The sequence below is a fragment of the Salmo salar genome, chromosome ssa02 (genome assembly GCF_905237065.1).
Source record: "Salmo salar chromosome ssa02, Ssal_v3.1, whole genome shotgun sequence".
In the NCBI taxonomy this organism is placed as follows: domain Eukaryota; kingdom Metazoa; phylum Chordata; class Actinopteri; order Salmoniformes; family Salmonidae; genus Salmo; species Salmo salar.
The window spans coordinates 60,399,893-60,423,128 of record NC_059443.1 but is presented as its reverse complement, the minus strand read 5'-3'; the positions used below and the strand labels follow the sequence as shown (position 1 = coordinate 60,423,128).

At 43.7% G+C, this 23,236-nt stretch overlaps 1 protein-coding gene and 1 long non-coding RNA gene across 3 annotated transcripts in view; one reads left to right on the top strand and one right to left on the bottom strand.

Moving 5' to 3' along the window:
• Positions 1-12,512, bottom strand: part of LOC106586817 (uncharacterized) — a 31,652-nt gene extending 19,140 nt beyond the window's left edge. Inside the window, exon 1 of the long non-coding RNA XR_001324255.2 lies at positions 12,390-12,512. This is a non-coding gene — a long non-coding RNA (uncharacterized lncRNA). The remainder of the gene's footprint in view (positions 1-12,389) is intronic.
• Positions 1-23,236, top strand: part of LOC106586800 (VPS10 domain-containing receptor SorCS3) — a 207,559-nt gene that overhangs the window by 106,617 nt on the left and 77,706 nt on the right. For both annotated transcript variants that reach the window (XM_014174471.2, XM_014174489.2), the window contains exons 3-4: positions 9,674-9,773; positions 15,109-15,267. In XM_014174471.2, coding sequence (XP_014029946.1) covers positions 9,674-9,773; positions 15,109-15,267 — 259 coding nt within the window. The remainder of the gene's footprint in view (positions 1-9,673; positions 9,774-15,108; positions 15,268-23,236) is intronic.

Genomic DNA, 23,236 nt, shown 5'->3' with positions numbered 1-23,236 from the left:
TACAAGTCATGCTGTGTGTGGCCTTAGAAGTCTTGAGTAAACCACTGGTTTTCTGACATAAATGATATAAATACTACAAGAAAGGCTACTTTCTGACAACTGTTGTGAAGGGTCCTGATTGGTTGCCTGTGGTTGCTTGCTGTTGATGTGGGCCTAAGTCTGTGTGTTGTTTTTAGTTTGCCTACCAATTGACCCTACCACACGGTAGTGAAACCACAGAGCTGCCATGGATGCCATTTAGATTATGGATGGACTTTTGCGAACTCTGTGACAAAGTTCTGAGAATATTCTGGGGACTGAGAGAAGGTGGCAGGGATGTGTCAAGAGAGAACAAGAAGAACTGCCTCAATGCCTGCCGGACTTATCTGATTCCTGTGAACTTGGCCCGGAAAACAACATTATCCATTTCAATTAAAAAGATTAGGCAGAATGTAACTTCTTCACCCTTCCTGAAGTTTTGGGAAGATTTTTCTTTACTTCCTCCTTTAGATCAACTCAGCCCATCTCCTATGCCTGAGTTATAAGTTTCCATAATATTGGCTCTGAAACTACTTATAGAGAGGGAGAAGGAGGAAACAGACTTCCTCTATGGCTTCCTCTCACTTCTACACTCTCTGAGAGTTCTCCTTTTTTCTATATCTCTTTGGAGAATTTCTGGAAACAACAAAACACATACCCTTTGAGGGCAATGCAGCAGGATGTATGGCAGCGAGTATGTTTGATAGTACACTGTCAAATCTTTCTTATTCAACCCCAGATCCCAGCCCGAAAAAAACATTTGTTACAGTTAAAGAATTGCACGTGGGCCATTTATTCCACAATGTGATTAATACCCGACAGCGAGGGAATTTGTGTATTTGGGGAGTTTCTCATTTCTTCTCTGTAGATCCTCTCAAACTCTGTCAGGTTGGATGGGGAGCGTAGCTGCACAGCTATTTTCAGGTCTTTCCAGAGATGTTCGATCGGGTTCAAGTCCGGGCTCATTCAGAGACTTGTCCCGAAGCCACTCCTGTGTTGTCTTGGCTGTGTGCGTAAGGTCGTTGTCCTGTTGGATGGTGAACCTTCACCCCAGTCTGAGCGCTCTGGAGCAGGTTTTCATCAAGGATCTCTCTGTACTTTGCTCCGTTCATCTTTCCCTCAATCTTGACTAGTCTGCCTGTCCCTGCTGCTGTAAAACATACCCACAGCATGATGCTACCACCACCATGCTTCACCATAGGGATGGTGCCAGGTTTCCTGTAGACGTGACACTTGGCATTCAGGCCAAAGAGTTGAATCTTCTTTCTTATGGTCTGAGAGTCCTTTAGGTGCCTTTTGGTCAACTCCAAGGGGGCTGTCGTGCCTTTTTCTGAGGAGTGGCTTCTGTCTGGCCACTCTACTATAAAAGCCTGATTGGTTTAGTGCTGCAGAGATGGTTGTCCTTCTGGAAGGTTCTCCCTTCACAGAGGATCTCTGGAGCTCAATAAGAGTGACCATTAGATACTTGGTCACCTCCCTCACCAAGGCCCATTCCCTCCCGATTGCTCAGTTTGGCCAGGCAGCCAGCTTTTGGAAGAGTCTTGGCGGTTCCAAACTTCTTTCATGATTGAGGCCACTGTGTTCTTGGGGACCTTCAATGCTGCAGACATATTTTGGTACCCTTTCCCAGATCTGTGTCATAACACAATCCTGTCTCGGAGCTCTACGGACAATTCCTTCGACCGCATGGCATTGTTTTTGCTCTGACATGCAGTCAACTGTGGGATCTTATATATGCATGTGTATGCCTTTCCAAATCATGTCCAATCAATTGAATTTACCAAAGATAAATGTTTCAAGTTGTAGAAACATCTCAAGGATGATCACTGGAAAGAGGCTCTACCTGAGCTCATTTTCGAGTCTCATAGCAAATGGTCTGAATACTTATGTAAATAAGGTATTTCTGTCAACCTAGTTTTCACTTTGTCATTATGGAGTATTGTGTGCAGATTGATGAGGAAAAACATGTATTTAATCAATTTTAGAATAAGCCTGTAACGTAACTGTTATGCATTCATATTGTAGTTTGTCCCTTTAGGGCACCTGTAACACCCCCCTGTACGTACATTGGAATGCTTGGAATGTTTTGTCCTGTAAAACGCATTAAACAATGCCCATGTTAGTTTTTACTCCCGTCTCATGTCCTGCCCTTACATTAGTTGTATAAATAATAGAGTGTGCTGTACAATAGTAACAAAATGTGGAAAAGGGGAAGGGGTCTGAATATTTTCAGAATGTACTGTAAATCAAGAGTGTGTTTGTGGCCCGTCATTCATTATGAAATGGGTTTAGAAAGCCTGGCAAGATTCCGTACAATCATCGCTAATGCTAAAGTGCACACGGAAAAAGTGTGTGGAAGCACCTGTGTGGAAACACAACTGTGTGGAAGCACCTGCTTTCAATAGACTTTGTGTCCCTTATTTACTCAAATGTTTCTATTATTTTGGCTGTTACCTGTACATTACATAAGAAAATGGAAAATGTAATTTAATCTACTGGCCTCAGCTTCCTCTAGTTGTAAATAATGAATGAGAATCAGTTGTGCTCGTGCCATATCCGCATAGCCAGAGCAAAGATCCCACCTAAAGATTACACCCGAAAACCTGCTGCTGTGCCCTGACCCGAGCGTGACTCCACCAAGTCACACACAACAACCTTAATCCATTGTGAGGAAAGGGCAGAACGCGTGTTGTCAGGTCAGAAGAGGTTCTGAGGTGACCACACAATGAGTCAACACCATTGCGTTTCAGGTCAGTGCTGATGCTTGGCGATGAGCGGAAAAAAGGCGGATGTCGCTGACTCGCTAGTGGATTTGTCTCGGTGTGACCTAAAACGCTGTCTTCGCCCTCATGCAAAAATAATCACGCCTGGAGGGGGAATCTCACATTTTTATGTTTATTGAAAGATTTGTTCTGGAAAAGAGCTTTGTGGAAAGTAGAGAACAGGGGAGAACACAAGGTCAAGCTAAGACGCTTGAAGATGCACAATCAGGAGTGAAAGAGGAATGTTGAATGTGACAGAGATATCAACGAGACAGTATGTGAGGTCTCTTAAAAAGATCCTCCAAATGTCAGCGTTTCTTCCGCTATAGTTCTTCAAAGCACTTCAAGAGTGCATTTGTGAATGAAAGCAGTGACATGCATGGTAGCCATGCTAAAAGTGCCATGAAAGAATGACTTAGGTCCATAGTGAGATTTAAACTTTCATGTCTCATAGTTGTTTTCCCCTGTGTCCAGTAACTTGATCAAAGTGCCATAAAACTATGATTTGTGAAATCTAAACGTTCATGTTTTTCCTGTGTCCAGTAACTTATGACAAATGCTGTATCTTGTGCTCACTCTTGTCTTGTATATGCATGTTAGGGTTAGGTACATTGGGAGATTGAAACATTCCTGTCTCATAGCTTTTCTCTTCCACACTGTGCTCAGTAACACTTGAAAAATGATAATAATACATTTAGGGGGTGTTTATATTTGTCTTGTTACAAGTGTGTCATGGAAATGTGTTTCTTGTATATCCCAATTCCCCCTGAGACACCCGCAGGTAGTGGGGTTACAGCCAAGGTCACTATTGCCCAGCGCCCCTAGAACAATTCGGGTTAAGTGCCTTGATCAAGGGCCCAGCAACAGATTTCTCATCTTGTCGGCTCCAGGATTCGAACCAGCAACGTTGCCCAATGCTGTAAACCTCCAGGCTACCTGCAGTAGCTATATAGTACCTACAGTACCTTGGTTGTTATCTAACATCTTCATTTCACACAGTGGGAATATTTATTGACTTCCTAGTTTGTTATCAAAAAGCCAGAGAGCCTAGATGGTATAGTGAATCTGTTTGTGCATCAGAAACATTTCCCTGTTCCTGCTGTTGTTGTTTTGTTTCATGCGTGGACTGTTTCATATTTCCTCTTCCTGTCTCTGTTGCCTGTTTCTCATTTCTCAAGGTCACTCCAAGTTTTGAGATAAAGAAGAAAAAACACATCTCCCTCTCACCGATTGGACCCAGTCTGTAAATGTGAATGTTTTTCTTCCATTATTCATTCACGCTTGAGTTTCCACCCTCCTACATGTCTCTCACCAACAATCCACTGTGCTTTCCCGGCAAACACCTGCAAATATCTTTATGTACCCTTAATGTGTCTATTCTCCAAAAGTCATGTGTGTGTGTCTCAATGCCTCTGCGTTGTGTATATGTTCCAACAGATAAACACTCTGACAGCTTGTACAATGCCGGTCCCCTTTCTGAGATAAGGTATGCTGATGGCAGCAGATATTATTAAAAGCTTTATTTGCTGCCTTTGCCCTCTACACCTTCCTCTACTGACGCATTCTCTTCATTCTTTTTTCCCCCTCTTCATTTTCTCCTCCCTTTCTTTCTCTCTCTGTCTGTTTCTCTTTGGCTTGCAAGCGCTAGCGGAATGGATTTTCACAGTCGTCACAAAACTTTCAGCTCAGCTACTGTCTCTGAACTCAAAATGACGGCAGTTTGCTGATGGGAGGCTCTTGTTATTTATCTTCAGATGTGAATGTTAACGGTGTATATTAAGGGTTTAGATTAGTCTGAGACAATGTGCTATCACTGTCCCTTTTACTGTGGGCCTTATTATCGGTTAACTGTTTCTTTAAGGGCCCCCGACTCTGCGGAACATTTTCTACCACATTTTCTGTGTTGACTGCGCTTCTCTAAGTTGTTTTTCAAGAGGATAGAGATGGTTTTCTTCTTTTGAAAGTAAAAACACTTTTTCTTCCAGCACCTCGCAATGTGATCTGCTATGAGGAATGATAATAAAGAGTTAGAGCAGTTTGGGTGTTGAATAGTTCCAGTCAGCTATTTCCCCTCAATTATTCACTTTTTTCCCTTTTAGTCAGGTATTGCATGACCTTTTCACATTACCTCTCTTCATCTGTCTCTTATTAAGATCTCTGGCCCCACAGTCTCTCTGCTATCCAGTACTATCTATCAGAGCAATGATGGTAAGGCATTGCCCAATTCATGCCCATTGCGGTGTGTCTCTGCCAACCAAATCTCAGTCGCTAAACTTTCATTTTGCTTGTCGTCCAGAGGTCTCAGCATCCATCCAGACAGTTGATTCATCGGGTCTAGGATCTGGTGTTTGGACCCATATTGCATCTGTCATTCCCCTACAGTCTGGCTAGGAACAAAAATAACTTGTAGTATCTCAAACAATAGCTGTAAAAATGTTTCACTGTGGATTCAGACGTTGTGTTTAGAACCCTTTAAGACTGGATGCCTGGGCTTCGTCTACGTTCAGAATAATGTTTAAGCATATCAATCAGAGGAAAGATCATGTTTAGACCCTGAAGGCTTGATCTTGCCTCAGGGTCTTCAGCTAAGAACTTTTCTGTTTTCTCTCTTCTCTCTCACAGTTGCAATGTCAGGTAAAGTTGTTCCTTTTTTGTTAACCACTTCTGACACTAACACCCAGACCATGTAAAAGTCTTGGGCCCCGGTAGAATTTTTGGATAAGGTTTTTCAAGTTTTTCGCCCTGGCTAGTATGTCTGGTGTCTTAGTTATGCTAGCACACAGTTACTATCTCTTTGGTTTGGTCAGTGGCCAGCCAAGTCAGATGCAAGAGACCAAGAGAGGCCTCAGTCTGTGAGCTAGCTGTGTAAGACAGATCACCAACCTTTAGTTTCCTTGCTGGATCAATACATGAGGACCTCTGAGTCAGTTGCGCTCCTGAACACCCCAGGCTTTATATTTTTTGTTTTGTGTGTTACGACAGACTGAGATGATTTGGTTTGGGAGTTTGGTTCCACTCTCAGATTTGAAGAACTGGGCTTTTTCCTCTCTCCCCAGAGCCTGGTCTCCAAACAATGCCTCTGCACACCAACCACTTAAATGTTTTGCTTTACAAGTAGCCATCTGGCAAAGCCTCACAACAATGCCTAATGCGATTTTTGGTCACAGATTATTTTTTTTACTGTTCATTTGATGTTCATGAAGGAACATGCACATTGTTTTCCCCCTCTATCTCACACCTCTCTGAAATTGATTTAGTTATGAAAAAGCTCCTCACTTTATGTCAGGGAAGATGGAACCTGGTCAAAACACTGGGGGATTTGAATTCCGAGAACAAACATCTGGGATTCTGGGATTTCCCTGGACTGTTATATGTATATGTTACATATTCAGCAATCTGCAGTATGAGGTACATGGTTTTAGTGTTTACGAATAATCTCAACATGAATCTTCAAACAAGATTTAGCCTCACTCTGTCTTACCTTTTTACTGTATTTTACCCCTCAGTGTTAACACAACAATATTACTTAGTACTTAGATACTAATCACTTTCACTGTCGATATATTGTATTCTGAAGCAACTGCCTTTCATTGCTTGGAAAAGAAAGTTATTGGATTGAAGCTCCTAGTAAATGAGAGTTTAACTTTAGGATGTGAGAGAGGTTTTCTCTTGCCTCAAACTGTGTACAAATGGAATGGATGATTAAACTGCTTCAAGCACTCTTATTTACCTTCAAGAACTGACTTCTTTACTATGGCGAAAGCATTTCATCACTAATATCCACACTACCTCAAGGTTTCTTCCTCAATGCAGGCAGACACAACAACAGCAGACAGTGTAACTACTCCAGTACCTAACCCCCCTCTGATAGTCAAGGAATATTTCAGACTGCTGCTATCTTCCATCAGCAAGCCAAAACCCCATTAGTTTCAGGTGCCTTGGGAAGCGTTGTGATATTTCATAAACTGCTACTCCAACAGCAAGAGCGAGTATTATCTCTCTACTGTGCTGCTGAAGAAACTTCAGCTATGTTTCGCTCAAAATTGAAATTCTGAAGGCAAATTAAGTTTTGTCTTTTTCTCAGAATCTCCCATCACTTGTAACACTGCTTCTGGCTCTCTCTGTCTCACTCTCCCTCAACACATTGTATCCAGACCAGAACCTAAACACCAAACACCAGATAAACAACCGTCTCGCTGGACAGGGGCTGATGAGGCTGAAATTATTGAATAGAAAATAAGGAAGGAAGAGAAGTGCCTGTTGTATGGCGGTGTAGCCAGGTTTAAACACCGCAATTGAATGCTAAATATGAGTACAGCTTCCTTCCCCACAGACACTCATGAATATGTATTCATTCTAGGTTTTGGATTAACAAAAAAGGTGCCTTGGAAATCAGACTAACTGAAAGAGGCATATGCGTTATGGTTTGGAGGTTTGATTGAATGCATTTCTGTCTGATTGTATAGTCTTTTTGTTACACTCTCACACCAGAGCCTTAGTACTTGAGGATATAACTAAGTGGTGAAAAGTAAAATGGATGCAAAGCCTACATACAATACCACACAGGAGCCAGCTATCTCTTCAATTTATGCTTGACAAGCCACTCAGGCAGGCAGCATTCTGTGTCTGGTCTGTAATGTCCCTGCCTGCCGCGGACATGAGAAGACTCTAACAGTATAACACAGCCATTGGGAGCTTCCTAGTGCTCGGAGGCCAATTCCACATAATATTTCCCTCTCCAATCAGTCATCGCCTCATTCATTTCTCCAACTCTTTTTTTAATATCCTGTAGAACCTGTCAGCACGCCCTCATGCAGTGTCTTTCTCTCTCGTTATTGTACTTTGTAATCATCGTGACCATCTCTCCCCGGCACTCAGGAATGAACTGGAATGAAGAAAGATCTTATTGTAATTTAAACCGAAACTCTATTACTGGCGGAGCTGCACTACTCTCTGCCGACTACGCCATCAGGAGAAAAAGACCCTGAAGACCTATAAAATATGAATACTTTCCCATTCGTTTTTCCTCACTCATACTGTAAATTGCACCGCACATCTGAAGGGGGTTAATGCTGAGTGGGTGTGGACTTTTTGCAGTCTTCAGATTGAAATAATTAGGTAATCACAGGGACATGGTAGCTATTCTTAGGCTCATGCGAACATGCACACACAATCAGTGCGAAAATGTAGCCATAAACGGTGATGCATTTTCAAAACACAAGGTAGGCTACAGAAATAAACTGTGTTTTACACCTGCATTTTGAGCTGAAAGACATTCATGTTAGCAGCCAATATAAGCTAAGGATATATAGTGTCACTTCTCTGGTGTCCAGAGCAAGCAAAATCATACGGCCTATTTTTAACGGAGGTTGCAGGATCATATGGAAAACATTTCTGTCTACACCATTCCATCACTTTGGAGGGCAGCATGCTTGCAGAGTGCTTGTTGTCAGCCGGGTTGCCCTGTTCTTCCTCACAAATGTCATAATAAATTGACCATAATATGTTAAATCTTCATCCCATAATATTGAAAGCAGCTCGATGTTACAGCTGTTTATCTTTAGACATACACTGAGTATATAAAACATTAAAAACAACTGGTTTTTCCATGGCATAGATTGACCAGGTGAATCCAGGTGAAATCTATGATCCCTTATTGATGTCACTTGTTAAATCCACTTCAATCAGTGTAGATGAAGGGGAGGAGACAGGTTAAAAAAGGATTGTTAAGTCATGAGACAATTGAGATTGTGTATGTGTGTTATTCAGATGGTGAACGGGCAAGAGAAAAAAATCGAAGTGGCTTTCAATGGGCTATGGTACAGTAGATGGACACAGACGCACCGGTTTGTGTCAAAAACTGCAACGCTGCTTGGTTTTTCCGGCTCAACAGTTTCCAGGGTGTATCAAGAATGGTCCATCACCCAAAGGACATCCAGCCAACTTGACACAACTGTGGGAATCATTGGAGTCAACATGGGCCAGCATCCCTATGGAACGCTTTCGACACCTTGTAGAGTTCATGCCCCAACGAGTTGATGCTGTTTTGAGGGGGAGGGCAACTCAATATTAGGAAGGCATTCCTAATGTTTGGTATACTCTGTTTATAGCCAATAGGCACCCAAACTTGGCCTTTCTGAAATATGAAATTAGATCAATCAAATGACCAGGTAGCCTGTTCTGGAAAAGATGAGTCAGTAGTAATTCTCTAATTGTATTTCATATGGATGTTAAACGTAGATCTACTCTGTTTTTATGAGGGAAAAATTGAAGAAATTATACAAGTTATTTTTGATCACTAATTTGCATATGTGTGCCCACCTTTGTGCTCCAATGCTGATGACTGGTCATTGGTCAACAATCAAGACGTGCAACCTTTTGGTTCTGAAGCATGGATGAGAATTTAAAGATGACTTACAGGATTCAGAACTACAACAACAAAATGTGTATAAAACTAACAAAAAATTGGGTGGGGGGAAAAATTATACGACCACTGAAAGGGCACTTTGGAGACTGGAAAGGCAAAGGGGAATGTGCTCTGCACAGGTAGAGCCCTATCTGTGCACGTGCCTGTTAGCTAACAGCTCAGTCCTATTGCTAAATAGGGCCCTCGAAGGCCCTCGAGCACTCTAGATTCCTGTAGTTATAAGGGCGAGAAAGCCAAGTACTGTAAGATGTACAATAACAGGGCTATTTCACATGACATGGTTCAAAGCCAAGATCATTTAATTAGGTCATCAACCTACCTTAAGATGTGGTTGTGGTTGGAAGCAGGTGTCAGTAAATAACCACTGTCTATAAGTCTGTATGTCTGTCTGTCTGTCTATACATTGAACTGCCTGTCTGTCTGTCTGTATTTCTCTCAGTCTAAACACATTTCTTTTCATTTACAGATCAACAGACTATGGATCCACCTATGAGAGGATGAATGACAAAGTGGGATCTAAGACTGTGCTGAGTTACCTGTATGTCTGTCCATCCAACAAGAGAAAGGTAAGACAAACTTCAAAAGAGTGATTTTCAATAACACAACAATGACTAAGACTTAGAACTTAATTACATTTAGTTGAGTTAACTAGAATTGAATTGATCAATGTCCATTCTCTGCTGCCGCTATTTGTTCTTTCTGATCAAATCAAATGTTAACTCGAAGTGAAGGTTTGACGGTAGACTCAAATAAATATGGTTTGAATAAATATTTTCTTTCAAGCTTTTAAATGTTTTTGTAGTTCGTGAGATAACCAAAGTTTAATGACCATATTTAGCTCACATTTAGCTCTCGCTGGCAGTTTGCCTGGACTTAGAAAGTCAATTCAAGATTGCTACCAAGAAACACTTACTCATACTGTAGTTATAGTCTCAGGACATTTACCATGACACAACACAGAGACCAAAAAGACCTGTTAGAAAGACAAAACGTATTCAAGAAAGAATCTTGTTGGTTTGTAGATAAATGCTGAGGCAAAAGTAATTGAAAAAAGTAGGTGCATCTTCTCTGAGCAAAGTTTCTTTTTACTCTGGGAAGCAGACCATCTATTCCACATTATAACACAGGTGTCTCAGTCTCTCCTGAACACTTTCTAAGGGTTATGTTAAGGTCCCTCACTAGCAAACCGTCCATGAATAAACTTTTCTCTGTTGGTAATGTGAAGGGAAAAGGGCCCCAGCTGGCTTTCTGGGCCTCCTGAAGAGAGTCAAATCACTCCATAGATCACTAGCGCTGACCCTGAAAATCCCTCCATGGAAAGAGAGGGTTTGTGGGATACCGAGCTGATGGACTTAACCCAGGTCAGCCTTGAACTCAGTAATACCTAGGTCCCATTGGCCGGACTTAGCGATAGACCCTATAGTCTAGTTGAAGGTAGAGTATGCCCATTCAGCACATTTCCCAGGTACAGGGATATAGGCTAACCGATCCAAAGACACACAAGATACGTGGACAGGCAGCAGATTTGCTGCAAGGGCCCTATCATCTCCCTTTTATGGTGATAGACTGAGGATCTTGTAGTTTTCTCCACCCCAGTTAGGGAATTACGTTGTAGTAGAAGCTAGTCACGAGATCCCATGATGTCCAGATGCCCTTGTTAGGGCCATGTTTTGTAGACAACCACTTTTGACCTCTGCCTTCCACCGACCCACAATCCTCCTCACCTTATCTCTTATCTCATTATCGATGGATGAGCCCAACTCTCTACTGGATAAGCAGGGACGTTTTCTCCTCATTCTATTCCACTGGCCAAGCAAAACACAACGAGGATTATCTCTATATCTGTTGAGATGAGGCAGTAATGACCCTTAAATCACCATGGCAATATATTTGCGTATTTAATGCCTCAAGGGTGTTTTTTCTCCCACTTAAATATAGCATTACAATCGATTGGTTTCCACACAACAATATTCTGTTAACGTCACCGACTATATTCTCACATGATATCTAAAGGAAAAAAGACAGAGGCTTGACCTTTCAAGGAGTAGATAATAGATTTGAATGATGGTGCTGACATTTATCTTCTAGCTTGTGAAGGAAACACCCATCATGAATTGCCCTTATGCATGTTCAGCCTTATTCCGAGTTCTTCTGCACAGTTTGACTCACAGCCACTGATAATAATGAAGAGTCTAGCGTTCTAGACGTATGAATAGAATTAATAGACATCTATTTCTATGGTTGTATCTAGAGTGATATCCCAATTCACCAGAATTGAGCCTTTTTATACCTTCCCTACAGACTGCTCACTTACAGATAGGCCACAATTGATCTGTGTTTGACAAGATTATTCTGCTGTGAGAAATCCTCTCCTCCACTCCTCCCCTTGTTTGTAGTCAGCAGATGGCTTGAGCACCGTCCAACAGCAGACTTCAGCCCCTCAGACAACACAGCAATGACTATCGCACTCCTCGCTTGATGATTAGCTGGACTCCCACCAACTAGCTGAACATCAGCAGATAACATGTAGAGGTTATCCCTCCAACCTGTATTGATCTAAGCTTGTTACTAACCTCACTCCTCTTTGTTCCCGGGAGATCAATTGGCAAGTGGATGAGGAGCAAAATCTTAATTACCTGGCGACGCGATGGTATATTTGATGACGTGAAAGTTATTAACGATGATGTGAGCTGTTACGTAACCTCCCCTCGAGGAACTTAGTGCCTGTTAAAACTGATTCAGGAACAGATGGAGATGTCCATATCCATATGAATCCACATAAACAATGTCAGAAAGGAAATGAATTCAATCTACTGAGAGATGGGTTATGAGAATGCTTTTAGTCCAGTTATGGTATTTGTCCAATACATTTTTCAAGACAAATCATGTTTGAACAGGGTTTATTGTTGAATATGTCACATGGCAAATAATATTTACCGTGCAGGAAGTTAAATCAGGTTGGTTTAAGATGAATCATCTTTGGCCGTTAATACATTTCCAGACTTCTCCAATTCCTTTTACGCTCAAAATATAAAGTGTAATATTACACTTTCCAATAAATGCAGCAGTGATACAGAGTACAGCTATACCCACAGCTATACAACAAGCCCTCAATAGAGATATGTCTTAATATGAAGTGTATTACAGTAATTATAAAGGAAGCATGGTTGAAAAGGACTCACCTAAATTATTATTAGAGGGCTGAGAAATGTTCAGTGTGTCCCTGTTCAGTGGTGAAGAAACATTGATCCACCCAGACCCTTCAAGGACTTCTAGCATTTGTGCTTTCCCCTCTAAATGGTGAGACAGAGAGAAAGGTCCTGACAGAAGAATAAAAAATGCAAGGTGAAATACAATTTCCACTCTTAATAATAAATGCTGTCGATTAATACAATATTATGAAAAATTATTAGACCTGACGTTAGAAACTATTTAATTACATGTGACAAGGCCCTAAGACACTGGGAGAAATAGACGGGGCCCTTCACAGTCCCTCAGTGAGGGCAATGACAATGGCAAAATGTGAAGTTGAGGCGAACAACAAAAAAATCTAAGAAACATATTTTTTTTAAGAAAAAAACTGGCACAGAGTCCACAGTCTGTTTATTGGCTTTAATGAAAAACAATTTATCTAAATCACCACCAGGGAGAATTCCTAGTTAAAGCTGGGGAAAGAGGGGTGGGAAGGATTCTTAGTTAAAGCTGGGGAAAGAGGGGTGGGAAGGATTCCAAGTTAAAGCTGGGGAAAGAGGGGTGGGAAGGATTCCTAGTTGAAGCTGGAGAAAGAGGGGTGGGAAGGATTCTTAGTTAAAGCTGGAGAAAGAGGGGTGGGAAGGATTCTTAGTTAAAGCTGGGGAAAGAGGGGTGGGAAGGATTCTTAGTTAAAGCTGGAGAAAGAGGGGTGGGAAGGATTCTTAGTTAAAGCTGGGGAAAGAGGGGTGGGAAGGATTCCAAGTTAAAGCAGGGTAAGAGGGGTGGGAAGGATTCTTAGTTAAAGCTGGGGAAAGAGGGGTGGGAAGGATTCTTAGTTAAAGCTGGGGAAAGAGGGGTGGGAAGGATTCCTAGTTAAAGCTGGGGAAAGAGGGGTGGGAAGGATTCCTAGTTGAAGCTGGGGAAAGAGGGGTGGGAAGGATTCCTAGTTAAAGCTGGGGAAAGAGGGGTGGGAAGGATTCCTAGTTAAAGCTGGGGAAAGAGGGGTGGGAAGGATTCCAAGTTAAAGCTGGGAAAGAAGGGTGGGAAGGATTCTTAGTTAAAGCTGGAGAAAGAGGGGTGGGAAGGATTCCTAGTTAAAGCTGGGGAAAGAGGGGTGGGAAGGATTCCTAGTTGAAGCTGGGGAAAGAGGGGTGGGAAGGATTCCTAGTTAAAGCTGGGGAAAGAGGGGTGGGAAGGATTCCTAGTTGAAGCTGGGGAAAGAGGGGTGGGAAGGATTCCTAGTTAAAGCAGGAGAAAGACGGTGGTATTCTTGTCAGTGACAAATGCACTGCTGTTTTTTCCAATTCAAATCTGTTGCAGGGAAAGAAAACACAGCAGTTTGGGCTGTGACACAATCCAAGTAATGCTTTTCCCTTCTCCTTTTTCTGTCTGGGTTTAGTAGTTTATTATCATTAAAGACAGGTGTCAGGTTAATGTCTTATTGCATTACATCACAAAGAGAAAGCATATCTGAGCTATGCATGTCTTATTAATCAATATGTCTATGGATTACTTTGAGAAAAAAGGCCCTGGTTCTATATAGTGGAAATGCTTTTTAAGGATAAATCCGTGTTTTGAGAGTAATGAACTGTAATGAAAATGTATGCTTTACATCCCAACCCCAAAATAAATAATATTATACCAAGATATAGATACTACACCAATAAGGTCAGATTTTGTTACAATGTAGTATTTCATTTTATATAGCATACAGGTTTCCAAACAAAGGGCTTCTTCTTAATTAAGTTGTGTCAATATTGTGTACTTTCACAGTATCTTTGGTTTTAAAGTATGAACATGTACTCTAATTTACAGAATTATACTTAATACCTACATTTATGTTCCTATTATGATTTTAGTTTTACAGATCTTGCTCTGTTATTGCTTTCTCAAGAGGCTAATTTCTAACAAATATGCAACAAAACATTTACATTTTCACTGAATTCATGACAAAATGAAAGTAGAGACTGTATTATTCCTAGCATGGAAATAGAAATCCTCCCACGGTGGTAACATTGAGCATTCCACAAAGACATGATTCTTAATTGCACAAATATTTGTTATTTCTCATCACAGATGTAGATATTGTTGAAAACAAATTGCATTGCTTAGACATGTAGTCACTCTTGGTAAACGCTGGCTACACAGCTGTGTTACAGACAACAGCCTATTGATCTACACTATATTCTTAAAACTTTATTCTTAAAACTTATCCTATTCTTTAACATAGCAACTTATTGTTGCAGTTGTGTTGTGGCCCCTCATGGTTGACTTATATGTCCACAGGGGTATTCTGAACCACCTCTATCTCATTAAAGGGAATGTATCTGGAGAAGGGTGACTGGAAGCCAAAGTGTGCCAAAGAGCAGACCTGTGCGTGCACTGGAAGAGGCCAAAAAACCATGGCAACAGAGCGCGAGAGGCACATTTGTAAAATGAAGTCCAAAACAAAGTGAAGGTGTAAGCACTAGTAACAGCATGATGCATGCCAACCACTAGACCTGGAGTGATGACATGGGGACCCCTTCTATCTCTCTCTCTCTCTCTCTCTCTCTCTCTCTCTCTCTCTCTCTCAATCTTCCCCTCACTCTCTCTCTCATAACTTCCCTTTCTTTCTTTTTTTATCCCTCTCCATCTCCTCCCTCCCTCTCTCACCCTCACCCCTCTTCTCTCTCTCTCTCCATCCCACCCCCTCTCCCTCTCTTCCAGATAATGGTGCTGACAGACCCGGAGTTTGAGAGCAGTGTGCTCATCAGCTCAGATGAAGGAGCGAGCTATCAGAAATACCGCCTCAGCTTCTACATTCTAAGCCTTCTGTTCCATCCAACACAGGAGGATTGGGCTCTAGCCTACAGCCACGACCAGAAGGTGAGCTCTATGTCATTTTCTCACCACAGTTGGTTGTTTTATACAGTATGCTTTGGATTCTGAACTGTGATACACAGTTGGATAAAACTCCAAGCTATACATTTTTTACCTCATTTCCATCTCGGTTTCAACGGCGCCGTATTGGTTTATTGAATATTCTTCTGCCATGATTTAATGATTTATTTAGCTGGAAGTTTTGATTAGAATATTGATTATTGTTATCCATTTGATGATACTTTAGTTAGATGTTACCTTGTTTAATTACCATGGCGATTTATTTAGAGCAATGAAAATGTTTGTGTTATAACATGATTCCAACTACACAGTAACTTTACTTGTAACTACTATGGAACATTCTAATATTTATTAGAAGATGTCAGCACTATTGGCCTGCAAACCACATACAGTGACTATGAAGTCCTTTACACCAGTGCTCTCATCTGTAACCTTCACTGTACAGTAGTCTCATGTTGAGGAGAGCTCTGTACCCCCCATTCACACACAAGTCACATCCCATATAACCTCCGGTGAAGAAGACCTACCATTATGGCCAATGAGTCTTACCTGGCTACCAAGATGGCTATCACATAGGGAAGTCTGGTTGAGGTGGAGGAGGGAGAAGACTGACAACTTGGGTTGCTAACTGACCCCAATATCAGTCATAACAATGAAACCTGGACAGATCCAGAGGTTGTAATTTGTTACGCTTTCGGTCTGTGATGGCCTTTGTTTTAGAATGCCGTCTATACGAATTTGAAACAGAACCTTTTGGGCTGTTTAATGTACACTATAGATGTTGGTGATATTTTGTTTGCATTAAAATGATGAACCATTGTGGACATGGAACTCTCTCAGAAGACATACCTTTGTGGACATGGAACACCCTCAGAAGACATACCTTTGTGGACATGGAATACCCTCAGAAGACATACCTTTGTGGACATGGAACACTCTCAGAAGACGTTCCTTGTTGACATGGAACACCCTCAGAAGACAAACCTTTGTGGACATGGAACACCCTCAGAAGACGAACCTTTGTGGACATGGAACACCCTCAGAAGACAAACTTTTGTGGACATGGAACACTCTCAGAAGACGTTCCTTGTGGACATGGAACACCCTCAGAAGACAAACCTTTGTGGACATGGAACACCCTCAGAAGACAAACTTTTGTGGACATGGAACACTCTCAGAAGACGTTCCTTGTGGACATGGAACACCCTCAGAAGACAAACCTTTGTGGACATGGAACACCCTCAGAAGACGAACCTTTGTGGACATGGAACACCCTCAGAAGATAAACCTTTGTGGACATGGAACTCTCTCAGAAGACATACCTTTGTGAACATGGAACACACTTAGACAACATACATACAGTTCTAATGAAACGATTCCTTAGGCATTGATGCAATGTGGAATCTGATGGTGATTAGTAAATTAGATAATGTAGTATATTTAGTTGGGAGTCAAAACAAGTGCAACTTTAAAACAGTCTGTCCTGTACTGATGACATATTGAGTTTTTCTATATTCAAACAGCTGTGTCTCAAGCGTTGTCAGATCACTTTACTATTTGTCTTCAGTCTTTTTGTATTCAATGCAGCTCAATCTTTATCTCTTTCCTCAATGTCTGGAGTAAAGTGTTCTATTTCGAGTTCTAGAACTCTGGGTGACCTGTCTTGACTCTTATCTCAGAACGTGTGGGCAGTGTAAAGACATGATTACTATTGATGTAGCTTTTCCTCCCTCTCTCTGACTAAGGGCAATACAATTAGAGCGTTTGTGACACTTCTCACAAAAGTATGAGGGTGGAAAGTGCAGAAACAACTCAAACATAATACAGAACTTTTTTTCTTCTTGTTCTTCTTTGTTCCTCTGTGGCTTTTCCATTGTGCAGGTCTCCTAATTGACTTCAGTATTAGAGCTGCTTGTCTTATAAATCTTTTGACAAGAGCTGTTATGCTAGACAACGTCTGAGTTGTTTAGTGCAGTTCAGTTATTCATGTAACACCCTCCCTGCTGTTAGATTCAAATAGAGAAAGCAAAGATGATATTTTTCTGAAAGTGTTTATAGTCTGAGATGTATTGGGTTGGGTTGGGGGGGGGGGTAGTGGTGGAAGTCTCAAGGGAGAAGTGAAGACGAACCTTTTAAAAAACTCAAGTCCCCACAATTCAAGTTATTTTCCATTCTTAACATATTGCATCTCGGCTCACACACCACGTTGGCCCTGCGAGACAAGGCTTTGGGTCCCTAATGGATTGTGTAAGGAATATGTTCATCAAAACGTTAACTTGGTGGGACCGTTGAGTTCAAGTATTCAGTACACATTGCAATTGTCACGTGTGCTACCTCTCCGGCCTCTAGGTCACCAGGCTGCTCGTTATGGCGCACACCTGTCACCATCGTTACGCGCACCTGCGCATTATCTGACTCACCTGGACTCCATCACTTCCCTGAATACCTTCCCTATATATGTCACTCCCTTTAGTTCCTTCCCCAGGCGTTATAGTTTTTGTTTCATGTCTGTGTATTGTTCTTGTTTCTTATTTTGTATTATGTTGTGTTTATTTATTAAAACCCTCACTCCCTGAACTTGCTTCCAGACTCTCAGCGCACATCATTACAGCAATTACTGTGGTCACTTGGGGATATGGGGTTTTGATTTCATTATTTAGTTAGAAGTGTTAATGAGAGCAGACAATTCACCTCAGAAAAAGCTGCTAGTGTAGATAAGATGACATTAGCACAGACAGACATTAAACATTGATTGTGCAAAAAGATCCAGTTTATGTCCATTTATCTATTGTTTAAGTTCAACCTTATCTCCCTCAGCACCAGTCTTTTAATACAGGTGTTCTCTGTGTTTAATACCCTTATTCAGGTTTCTGATGTTCAAATCACTTCGTTTTGGGTATGTCAAGAGGAGAACCCCAGGTGTCTGACAGAACTTTGTTTTTCCCAAATAATGTTCCTGTCAGCCCCCTGTAGTCTCCCACTCAGACGCACAATGTCAGATGAAGAACGTCAGTCTACCGCATTCTTTACAACAACCAAATCAGATAGTTGACATGTCGGAGATGCATTTATTTACACTTCCTTTCAACCTTTGAAAAAAGTGAGCAAAAAAACGTTTCACTTCAGATTTATCAACAGAAACAAGTCACATTTCTTCACACAGTCAAACGAGTTCACAGTATCCAACGTTCCAAGATAATAAACAATAATAATAACTCACAACAAGTGAATTTGGATCACCTGCATACACTATTTGCAGCCTGGTCACCCAGCACCACAAGTACATTGCAGGCAACCCAACACACCACCTAAGCCCCGTTTGGGTTATTTGTAATTCCTTCCACTGGGGGAAATAATCTGTATTGCCAGATAGCGCCGCTAGATTAAAGCATCAGTGTATCTCAGGTTTATTTGTGACTTCTCCAGTCTCTAACTCCCTTGACCTACATTGCGTATGGGGATTTGATTGGCCCCTTGTCTGCATTAGGTTTGTTGGTGTCACGTCCTGACCAGTAAAGGGGCTGTTTGTTATTGTAGTTTGGTCAGGGCATGGCAGGGGGTGTTTGTTTAGGGTGTTTCGGGGTTGTTTGGGTTATGTTCTATGTTAGTGTATTTCTATGTTTTTTCTAGTTGGTCTATTTCTATGTGGTGTTTATTGGGTTGACCTTCAATTGGAGGCAGCTGCTTCTCGTTGCCTCTGATTGAAGGTCCTATTTATAGGGGTGTTTGTTCTATGGTGGTTTGTGGGTAGTTATTTCCTGGTTTAGTGTTTGTTGCACCTGACGGGACTGTTTGGAGTCGTTTGTTTTGTATACGTGTTTATTTTGTTTTTCCTTCTTCAAATAAAAAAAGAAGATGAATATACATTTTCCTGCTGCGTTTTGGTCCACTCCTTACGACAATCGTGACAGAACTACCCACCACAAACAGACCAAGCAGCGGAGGAAGGAGACGCAGGAGGAATATAGGGATTCATGGACATGGGAGGAGATCCTGGACTGGGCAGGACCATGGCACCAGGCTGGGGAGTACCAGCGCCCTAAGGAGGAGCTGGAGGCAGCCAAGGCGGAAAGGCGCCATTACGAGGCATTATACGCGCCGATTGGCAAGTGCGAGAGGCAGCCCCATTACATTTTTTTGTGGGGGGGCACACGGGGAGAGTGGCTAGGTCAGGTAATAGACCTAAGCCAACTCCCCGTGCTTATTATGGGGAGCAACGGATCATGAGAGCACCGGTGTATGCGGAAGTGCGCACGATCTCACCCATGCGCACGCACAGTCCGGTGCGAGCGATCCCAGCCCCTCGCAAGTGCCGTGCTAGAGTGGGCATCCAGCCGGGTAGGAGTATGCTTGCACAGCACATCTGGCCACCAGTGCGCCTCCTAGGCCCAGGCTACCCTACGCCTGCTCTACACACGGCAGCCATCAGGCCTCTGCACAGCCCAGTTCGCCCTGTGCCAGCACTCCACTCGTGCAGGGCTACTGTTACCATCCAGCCAAGACAGGTTGTGCAGGTGGTGCGCTCCAGACCGCCAGTGCCTACTCATGACCCAGTGTATCCAGTTCCCGCTCCTCGCACTAGCCTTGAGGTGCATGTTTCCAGTCTGGCGCCTCCAAAGCCAGCACCACGCACCAGGCCTCCAGTGCGTCAGCCCAGTCCAGTACGTACTGTTCTCGCTCCTCGCACTAGCCTTGGGGTGCGTGTCTCCAGTCTGGTACCTCCTGTACCAGCCCCACGCACCAGGCCTCCAGTGCGCCAGCCCAGTCCAGTTCGTCCTGCTCCTGCTCCTCGCACTAGCCCTGTGGTGCGTGTCCCTAGTCTGGCGCCTCCAAAGCCAGCCCCACACATCAGGCCTTCAGTGCACAGTCCCCGTCCAGAGCTTGAGATGACAGTTCCAAGTCCAGAGCTTCCGACGACAGTTCCCCGTCCAGAGCTTCCGACGATAGTTCCCCGTCCAGAGCTTCCGACGATAGTTCCCCGTCCAGAGCTTCCGACAACAGTTCTCCGTCCAGAGCTTCCGACAACAGTTCCCCGTCCAGAGTTTCCGACGACAGTTCCCCGTCCAGAGCTTGCGACGACAGTGCCCCGTCTAGAGACGGCCCACAGTCCGGAGCCTGCAGAGACGGCCCACAGTCCGGAGCCTGCAGAGACGGCCCACAGTCCGGAGCCTGCAGAGACGGCCCACAGTCCGGAGCCAGCAGAGACGGCCCACAGTCCGGAGCCAGCAGAGACGGCCCACAGTCCGGAGCCAGCAGAGTCGCCCTACAGTCCTGAACCGGCGCAGCCAGAGTCGCCCTACAGTCCTGAACCGGCGCAGCCAGAGTCGCCCTACAGTCCTGAACCGGCGCAGCCAGAGTCGCCCATCAGCCCTGAGTCTCCAGCGCCACCCATCAGCCCAGAGTCTCCAGCGACGCCCATCAGCCCTGAGTCTCCAGCGCCACCCATCAGCCCAGAGTCTCCAGCGACGCCCATCAGCCCTGAGTCTCCAGCGACGCTCATCAGCCCTGAGTCTCCAGCGACGCTCACCAGCCCTGAGTCTCCAGCGACGCTCACCAGCCCTGAGTCTCCAGCGACGCTCACCAGCCCTGAGTCTCCAGCGACGCTCACCAGCCCTGAGTCTCCAGCGACGCTCACCAGCCCTGAGTCTCCAGCGACGCGCCTCATCCCGAGGTGTCCAGCGACGCGCCTCATCCCGAGGTGTCCAGCGACGCGCCTCATCCCGAGGTGTCCAGCGACGCGCCTCATCCCGAGGTGTCCAGCGACGCGCCTCATCCCGAGGTGTCCAGCGACGCGCCTCAGCCGGAGGTGTCCATCGACGCGCCCGAGGTCTTCAGCGAGGCGCCTCGGTCCGAGGTCTTCAGCGACCCGCCCCAGCCCAAGGTCTTCAGCAACGCGCCCCAGCCCGACAACGCGCCTCAGCCCGAGGTCTTCAGCGATGCGCCTTAGTCCAGAGACTTCGGGAGGGGTAAATAATAATAAGTAGTTAGCAGGGGTGGACAGGTTAGGTTGGTGAGTAAGGACGGAGCCTGAGCCACCTCCGTAGTAGGAGGATGGGGAGGGGGGGTGTAGCACCAGAACCGTCGGTGACGGTGGCCACCCTCCCTTCCCTCCCTTTAGTTAGGGGATTATTTTTGTGTTGGGGTTTATTTTTGTGGGGTTTTTTGTTGTTGTTGTTGTTTAAGGTGCATCCGGGGTCTGCACCTTTTGGGGGGGTACTGTCACGTCCTGACCAGTAAAGGGGCTGTTTGTTATTGTAGTTTGGTCAGGGCATGGCAGGGGGTGTTTGTTTAGGGTGTTTCGGGGTTGTTTGGGTTATGTTCTATGTTAGTGTATTTCTATGTTATTTCTAGTTGGTCTATTTCTATGTGGTGTTTATTGGGTTGATCTTCAATTGGAGGCAGCTGCTTCTCGTTGCCTCTGATTGAAGGTCCTATTTATAGAGGTGTTTGTTCTATGGGAGTTTGTGGGTAGTTATTTCCTGGTTTAGTGTTTGTTGCACCTGACGGGACTGTTTGGAGTCGTTTGTTTTGTATACGTGTTTATTTTGTTTTTCCTTCTTCAAATAAAAAAGAAGATGAGTATACATTTTCCTGCTGCGTTTTTGTCCACTCCTTACGACAATCGTGACAGTTGGCTATTACAGATAGCAGGATTACTGTAATTAGTCAATAGACTATATCTAAATGTTGTTGTGGAGGGGTGTCATCCTGCTGAGGATAAAGCTGGAGAAGGTGTTGTGGAGGGGATGTCTTCCTGCTGAGGATAAAGCTGGAAAAGGTGTTGTGGAGGGGGGTCGTCCTGGTGAGAATATATCTGGAGGTGTTTTTTTTTTTGAGGATGTATACATTTTCACTACAGCAGATGGATGGAGGTGTGCTGTTAAATAGAGAGAGGAGTGAGGAGCCAATGTGCCAACAACAAGGAAACAGATTGTAGCGTGTGTAAGAAACACAACTTTTTTTGTTGTTGTCAGGCCTCTCTTGCCATACACCTGTGTTCCTTTGATATGGTGGAGGTGTGACATCCTTTTGGTTTTTCATCATGTCCCGGGCCTCGTTATATTGAGTTTAAAGCCCCAGTTGATGGACTGCCGCTTCAATTCAAACCATAGGATGGACTGCCGCTTCAATTCAAACCATAGGCTGTGTGTAGAGGAGTGTGTGTGTGACAGGGAGAGGGAGTGAAGATGATGAATTAAAGTTTGTTTATCTGTTTTGAAACAGGGCCTCCAGAATATTCTCACTTTGTTATATCAATTTACATTCCAAACCCCCAACTATCTGAGATTTCTTGACACTTGGTCAAAATCACTTATTTTCAATGAAACTTATTGGCCCATATTACAGTGACAGTGAAGGAGAAAACACTCTTTTCACGGTTTGCATACGTCCCTTCCCTGAGCTGGCAATTATGGTGATCTGACACTTTATTACACCTCTCCCACTTCCTCTCTTGTTTCTCCCTGTCCCTGCCTTTTGAATCCCCCTCTTCTCCTCCGCCGCAGACAGAAGTCAGAGTGTGCATCTCAGTATCTTGGCCAGGTACAAGGCTGACATTTTCCTTTGCAAATAGGATCAGCTGGGTATCAGTGCCAGAGCTGCCATCATTCCAGCATTTTTCTGTGGGGAAGACATAATAGTCGACGTGATGGATTCTGCCTCGCCTCTTAACTAAAGTCCAACAGCCTCGTTCTGTGGCTGGCTCCACTTTCATATGTCACTAAAATGACCCGCTCTGCATTTTTTTCTTGTTTATCAGTATGATAAAGTTTCACTCTGAGGGAGAGCGATAGTGAAAGGTGTGGTCATTTTGAAACCATTAGTGTTCATGGTCATTTGAACCTGCCAGACACAGTATTGGTTTTCTCATCATCTATTTGAAATAGGGGATTATCAAAGCAGCCTCCTCTTTCAGTGGAATGTCGATGTGGACTGGAGTTGGTCAATACTGGAG